The sequence below is a fragment of the Rousettus aegyptiacus genome, unplaced genomic scaffold (assembly GCF_014176215.1).
Source record: "Rousettus aegyptiacus isolate mRouAeg1 unplaced genomic scaffold, mRouAeg1.p scaffold_m13_p_18, whole genome shotgun sequence".
In the NCBI taxonomy this organism is placed as follows: Eukaryota; Metazoa; Chordata; class Mammalia; order Chiroptera; family Pteropodidae; genus Rousettus; species Rousettus aegyptiacus.
This window is the reverse complement of record NW_023416293.1, coordinates 11,962,426-11,969,808: the sequence shown is the minus strand read 5'-3', so window position 1 is coordinate 11,969,808 and position 7,383 is coordinate 11,962,426. Positions and strand designations below refer to the sequence as shown.

At 44.0% G+C, this 7,383-nt stretch overlaps 1 protein-coding gene across 3 annotated transcripts in view; it reads right to left on the bottom strand.

The window, feature by feature from the left end:
* Nucleotides 1-3,698: 3,698 nt before the first annotated feature.
* MARK1 (microtubule affinity regulating kinase 1) overlaps nucleotides 3,699-7,383 on the bottom strand; it is a 53,084-nt gene continuing 49,399 nt past the window's right edge. For all 3 annotated transcript variants that reach the window (XM_036235462.1, XM_016165075.2, XM_036235461.1), the window contains exon 18: nucleotides 3,699-5,857. In XM_036235462.1, the coding sequence (XP_036091355.1) occupies nucleotides 5,503-5,857 (355 nt within the window). In that variant the 3' untranslated portion in view covers nucleotides 3,699-5,502. The remainder of the gene's footprint in view (nucleotides 5,858-7,383) is intronic.

Sequence of the window (7,383 nt, the reverse complement as noted above, 5' to 3'; positions counted from 1 at the left end):
CCAAATCAGCTCACTCTACGGGGAGGGGAGGAAAAAAAAAGGAGACAGTGAGATGCAAGGCCCCTCAAAAGTATACGAATTTGTAATCACCCATCTGGAAAGAACATCGAAAGAGACCCACTAAGTGCAGCCATTGGTACTGAGTTTTATATGCTGATTCTACAAAACCGTAGCCATTCTTAATAATATATGTGTGTCTAGGGTGAGGGCGTGCCTCCCACGAGCTGGGGTTCTTTCTGCCCTTTGCTGTTGTGGCTGTTTTTTTTTTTTTTTTTCCTCCTTTTGTTTTTGGTGGTAAAATATTCGTATAAAATGAACCGTCTTCGCCATCGTAAGCGTCCAGTTCAGTGCAGCTGAGTGCGTTCACATTGTCGTGCAAACATCATCAGCCTCCATCTCCAGAACTCTTCACCTTACAGAACTAAAACTCTTCTGTCCCCGTTAAACAGTAATTCCGTTTCTGCCCCCCTCAGCCCCTGGCAACCACCATTCTGCTGTCTGTCTCTGTGATACCGGCCACCTGCCACCTCACGCGGCATTTTTCTTCTTCTGACTGGCTTACTGCCACTTAGCTACAGGTCCCTTAAGGTTCCACCAAGTTGTGGTAAGCGTTAACATTTCCTTCCGTAAAGCTGAATACAATGCCATTGTTTATCCATTCCATTTTGCTTCTGCGTTCATCTATCGGTGAACACATGGGTGGCTTCCACCTTGGGACCGTTGTCAATAATGCTGCTGTGAACATGAGCACGAACATCTGCCTGAGTCCCCACGTTCCGTACTCCCGAGCTTGTTAGGGGTGGAACTGCTGGATCCTTTGGTAATTCTATTTCTCCTTTATTTCTAGCTTTGTTGAGGTATCATTGACAAAAGTGTAACATTTGGCGTGTACATGATTTGATAGACGTGTAAGGATTTCTACTGAGGTAATACATCCACCGCCTCACTTACATATGTGTATGTATACATGCATTTATATATTTATATTTTGGTGAGAACACTTAAGATCTACTCTCGGCAAATTTCAATTATATAATACAGTATTACCAACTATAGTCACTGTGCAACATACATTAGATCCTCAAACCTTACTCATCTTGTAAAGTTTGTTCCCTTTTACCAACCTCTCCCCACCGTCCCCCCGTCTTAGCCCCTGGCCACCACCATTCTACTCCTTGTTGGTTATGAGTCTGGCTTTTTTTCCCCCACATATAAGTGATGCTATGCAGCAATTGTCTTTGTCCGGCTTATTTCACTTAGCATAATGCCCTCCAGATTCACTTATGTTGTCGTACTTTTTAAGGCTGAATATTTCACAGTAAATATATAAATACATTTTCTTTTTTCATTCATTCATTCATTCATTCATTCATTTGTTGTTGGACACTTAGGGCGTTTCTGCAGCTTGGCTCTTGTGAATAACGCTGCAATGAACATGGGAGTGTAGATCTTCGAGATAACGATTTTGTTTCCTTTGGAAACATAGCCAGAAGTGGACTTCCTGGATCTATTTTTATTATGGTAGTTCTATTTTTAATTTCTCGAGGAACCTCCATCCCGTTTTCTACAGTGGCTGCACCAGTTTACATCCTGACCAAAGGGTCTAAGGGTTTCCTTTCTCCACGTCTTCACTAGCCTGCGTTGTCTTCCGAGTTTTTGGTGAGTTATTCCAAGAGGCGTGAACTGATAGCTTGTCGCTATTGATCGGCATGAGTTCTGTGTATATTTTAGCTGTTAACCTTTTACCAGACACATGGTTTGCAAGATTTGCCCCTATCTATAGGTTGCCTTTGCATTTTGCTGGTTTCCAGAAACGTTTCGGTTTGAAGTAGTGTCGCTTATTTTGGATTTCCCTTCCTTTGCTTTTTGATCTAAAAGCACGATCTAAAATATCATTGCCACGATCCATGTTAAGCTTACTTCTGATGTTTTCTTCCGTTTCACAGTTTCAGGTCTCATGGTCAAGTCCTTAACTCGTTTTGAGTTGATGTTTTGTATGGTGTTAAAATAGCGGTCTAGTTTCATGCTTTCACACGTGGATATCCAGTGTTCACACCACCATTTGCTGAAGAGACTGTCCTTTTCACCTTGCACATTCTTAGTATATTCTTGTCAAAACTTAACGGACCATATACATGTAGCGGGTTTACTGATGGGCTCTCTATTCTGTTCCATGGATCTGTGCGTCTGTTTGGATCCCGGTGCCGTGCTGTTTTGATTACTGTAGCTTTGCAATATAGCTTGCAATCAGCGAGCTTGTTGCCTCCAGCTTTGCTCTTCTTCCCTGCAGATTACTTTGGCCGTTTGGGTCTTTTGTGGTTCCATACTAAGCTTAGGATGGTTTTTTTCTTTGACTATGAAGAATGCCACTAGAATTTTGATAGGGACTGCAGTGAATCTGTAGATTGTTCTAGGTAGTGTGGACGTTTTAATGATACGAATTCTTCCAACCCTTTCCATTTACTTGGGTCCCCTAATTGCTCCTCTCCAACCAGAGAGCAAATCCGAGCTGAGGTTACCAGTCAGTGCTTTACATAATGTGCTTTTCCTCAACCTGCGTGAACAGTGGCACCTCCCCTCCCCCGCCCAGAACATGTGGCGTATTTCTAACACGTGTCTTACGACCATGACGAACTTGAAGCCTTTCCTCTAAAGGGTCTTTTCCATTCTGCCTCTTAAATTGTGACCGTCCTTCAAATCTCTCAGAACTCCTTCCTTTCTCACGTCCGTAGAGAACTCACCCTTCTCCGTACACGTGGTCCGCGTCTGCTCGAACGCGCGTCGTTTCCTGTTTGGGTGTGTTGTTGTTGTTGTCGTTGTTGTTGTTGCTGTTGTGTCTTTTCAAATGGACCTGAATCTTGGAGAAGTAGAAGCCCTCTTTGACAATTCCTTCGTACGTCTTTAGACACGGTAGCTACCTCAATAGGTACTTTTAAAATGAAGATCATCTTGATTAACTTACACGCGCTGATGGAAGCATTTACAGTAAACTGGTATCTTGCTCATCACGTTTATCTTGCTGCCCACATTATGAGGTGGAACTGTTGGTTTAGAATCACTTCATGACAAAGCCTTTTGGACTTCACACCAAATTCTACCTTAGAGGATATTATTGGGTCAAGGTTCTGGAATATAGTTCATATTATTTATCAAATTTTAATTTTTCAAATTAAATACTGTGCCCCCAGTCTCCACATAGTAATTAATTTAATGTCGGGGATGTTGTGTCAGATAATACTTAAACAGAAACCAAGGAAATCCTGATATCATGTAGCCAGTGAACATAAACTGGTATTTATTTATGCAAATATTGTAAAATTCCTTTAAATCTTCAAAATAATTATGTGGTAATGAATATATAAAATGGGAAATCTAAAGTGAATATCAAGATTTCATTTTTAGCTCATAAAAAATATTGAAGTAAAATTCCTTGCCATAAACACAGAAGAGTTGACAGAGTGAAAAAAATATTTTAAAAAATCAGTTTTTACCTTGGGAAAGGCATGATGTCTGTTTTTTTCAAAAGTATTTCAACAATAGGAATTCCTATAAAAATATTAACCATTTCTCGTCATAATGACATGTTGGTGAAAACCTACAGAGAGCTTCACACCCTGCCAACTAAATTTAGAACCCATGACATCGACTCCCCATACGGAATACTTTCGTTCTAGAAAACAGGTAATTCAACATTCTGATAAAGAGCAAAGGACAAGTGCTTTATTATGAGAACCGTTCAAGTAAAATTTCAGTGTGCACCAGTGAAAGTGAGAAGATTTGCATCGATGTTTTTTTTGAAGGAACACTGGATTAAAAAGGGGCTACACAGCTGTTTTTTGTTTTTGTTTTTCCAAACACCACCCTTTGCTAAGGCAAAAATACACTTCATTCTAAAACAGAACTGGTACAGAAGAAAGCTACAACGCGGTACAGTACAGAATGGAAGATTCATCCTAGTCTGGAAGCCATTAGGAAACGGCACGTCACCTACACTTAGAGCTTTCTAATGTAGGGTAGAATTACAGTATTTATCACGGCTTTCGTGTTTTTTCAACTGATCAAATCTGAGTCCACTTTCTATTTCTCAGGAGTGTGCAGATGGGGCCCGTCCCTATGTCGATATTACAGTAATTACAACATTAAATAACATTGCACAGTCAACCTCTAAGGCTAATTCAGTAGAAAAAAACAAGTATTAAAATGTACCTTTGCTAGTGGTTTCACATCGCATGTAACACTAATTGTGAAAGAAAAGTAGGCAGATGCCCAATTACAAAACTGCACGTTGCGGGCGTTAATGACGTGGCATAAATACAAGAGATCTGGCAAAACAGGAAAAACAAACGGGTTACACGGGGAGAAACGGATCAACCACATAAGCGTACATCGATGATAGGCTGTTATCGATAGTATGTTTTGCTCAGCCTCTCTTAGGGAGTGACGTGCAGGTGTCGGGGGAAGGTGAAATGGATGGGAGGAGAATTAGACGAACGCTCCCAATGCCAGTTAATTCCTGAGGTGGCATTATGTCTTAACCGATGCACTGATCAACACTGTGAGGACGAGTCTGTGCTATGAAACAGTCCCGACATCACTACATTCCCGCGATGACACTGTGGTATTTGGAAGGCAGCAGACCTACGTGGACAGTTTACACTGGAACAGCCAGACGAAGTGTTGATTCTTTTTAATTTTGCTGCTACAACTCGCAGTGAGCCAGAAGACACTTTATCATAAAGTCCAAAAGAAATCTGATGTAGGTTTCAGGTTCCTCCCTTCCTCCCAGTTAGCTCAAGGCAAAGCTATTGTTTATTCTCGTGTACTTTATTTTAAAAACTCTAAGTGCCAACGTTGTAAACATTTCCTATCTTCTCAACTAAACCTTGTCTGGTAACAAGGATAAGAGCAAAGAGAAGCAGGTTATAATTCTGTGTATAATAAAGCTGATCTATTTATCAGCTTCTGGTCTAAACTTAAAATATGATTTAAAAATAATTTTTAAAAGTACATGCTACAATCATAAAGACTATTTCTGTGCACTTTTCATTCTGGACACGATTTCCAAAACTGCATGATGGAGGTAAGAATTTAAAAACCCACCAGAATGTAAATAACAGTGAAGAATATTTTCAACTCAAAAGCATCAAACGTACATTTCTGTGCAGAAATCTCGACAAACTATACAAGTCTTTAAGCAATCATCTGTTTTATTATACAACTCTATGAACAGAAAATGAACAGAAATACACAATATACTTACCTGTACAGGTGAACTTACTTTTTTTTTTTTTTTTTTTTTTTTTTTTTTTTAGCTACAGACATTATAGTTCACGCTGCCTTTAATTTTACAGTTCATAACTATGTATAACCTTATTGCGTTAAGGGCAAATTCGACACGGGGAGATCGACAGGCCAGTCACGTCGGGTGCCACCGGTACCGCTCAAAAACCGTACCTCAGAATCCGGCTGTTACCTCCCCTGAGCCCGTGAGCTCGCGCCGCTCTACAGTTTAAGCTCGTTTGCTATTTTCGACGCGACGTTCTTGAAGGCCATGGACGTGCCGGATATCCGCTTGAAGCGCACGCCGTTGAGCGACAGGCGGGGCAGCTTGCACACCTCCATCTCCCACTGCACCAGGCTGTCCCGCCGGGCGTCCCCGTGGACGCAGAAGAGCAGGAACCGCTCCTTCTGCTCGTAGTCACAGCTGTTGGCGTCCAGTACCTTCCGGATCTCCCTCATCATGTCCCCGGGGTCCATGGCGCTGGTGGTCTTCATGCTCCAGGTGAAGCGCAGGGAGCGTGGCTTGCAGTCTCTGCCCTCGTCCTTGTCCCTTTCTTTCGGCTCCCCTGATGTGCTTCTGGGAGGGGCGGGCCGAGGAAGAGAAGGGAAAGAAAAGCCCATTCAGCACAGACATCGGGACGCACGTGAACTCTACGTGGTCGTCATTCGGCGCGTAATAAAACTGCCCGATTTGCAGAACTGCCTTCGGGGAGATACTAAGGTTTCTGTTACTTTGCTGGTACAAATGTAGACTCCCCCCCCCCGCCCCGAGGACGGCCTCTGTTTTGACCTTCCTTACTATCCTCTGTCTACACTAGCATGTTTTCTTACATAGATCGGGTTTGCAGAAGTGAAGAACTTAATAATTTTTCGGTTCTTTCCATATTTTTCCTTTCAGTGTGCGAAAGCAGATTCTCCACTTTCTACACATTTGTACAGGAAAGAGACCAAGACCGCGAGCGTTCTGCTTGCAAATACACATTTTTGAAAAATAAAGAAAATTTCTTTTTTGTACTTTTGGGTGACCTGAAGACAATAGGCACATATGAGATGTCTTCTATGTGTATCGCCAAGGTGTTGCCAACGGTAACGATGGCTGCAGAAAGCTCCTAAAGATGCTGATGCTAACGATAACGGCCACCATTTATCGGGCACTTCCTAGGCGCCAGGAGGGGTTCTAAGTTCTGGCCTCGTCTGTATCGTTTCCTCGTTTGCCCCTCACAGCAACCCTAGGAGGAAGTCTGAATGAGGAGCTGGGGGCACGAGGAGTCGAGGTCACGCTTCTACGGTCACATAGCTACGTGGTGAGTGGTGGGGGACGCAGCTCAGACCCACCGGGTCCGGCTCGAGAGACCGTGTTCTCCCCATCATGGCCCACTATCTCCCTGACATGACGGACCCTCACTGGAACTGGTCTGGTCCCACATAAGCTCCTTACTGCTTCTTCTTCTGTAAAATGGTTACTTTTCGCCTGGTGGTTCTGAGGGCCAAATGGCCAGCAAGTACCTCGTAGACGGTACTTATTCAGTAAGTCTGTTCAAAAGCCCAATGAGGACCGAACCAAAGGGACTTGCAGTCACACTGAGAGGATGCGATGCACGCAGGGTAACTGCAGTATGGGCAGCCGCGTGTGACACTACACACTACTACACGTCTCAGAGGACAACTGAGTAGAGAGAGAGAAAGGACAAGGCGAGAGGGCTCGGAAATGACGACTCGCTGAGGGAAGACAGAAGGAAGCCGGGGAGTTCGTCCTGAGTCGCCGTGTGTCGGAACCCCGCGTCCCGTAAGCCCTGCGCTCACCTTAATGCCTTGGTTTCTGAAATGTCCCACCTATAAGTATGAACACAAGCACTAACGTGTCATTCATGTGGCCTCTAGCGGCCCGTCCCCCTGCCAATCACAAAATCACAGACCCTGGGAGCCGGGCTTGGCCACAGGTTTTGCCAAACCCTCCGCCTCGTCTGACTGCGCTCACGTTTGGGACCCCTCGCCAGAACGAATACGCGACCAGCGCCGAATGCCAGGAGCCGTGAGGGACGGCGGGTGTGTTCCCACCACTGGGTGCTCGCGACGGCGTGCGGCTCACACCCCCTCTCCCTA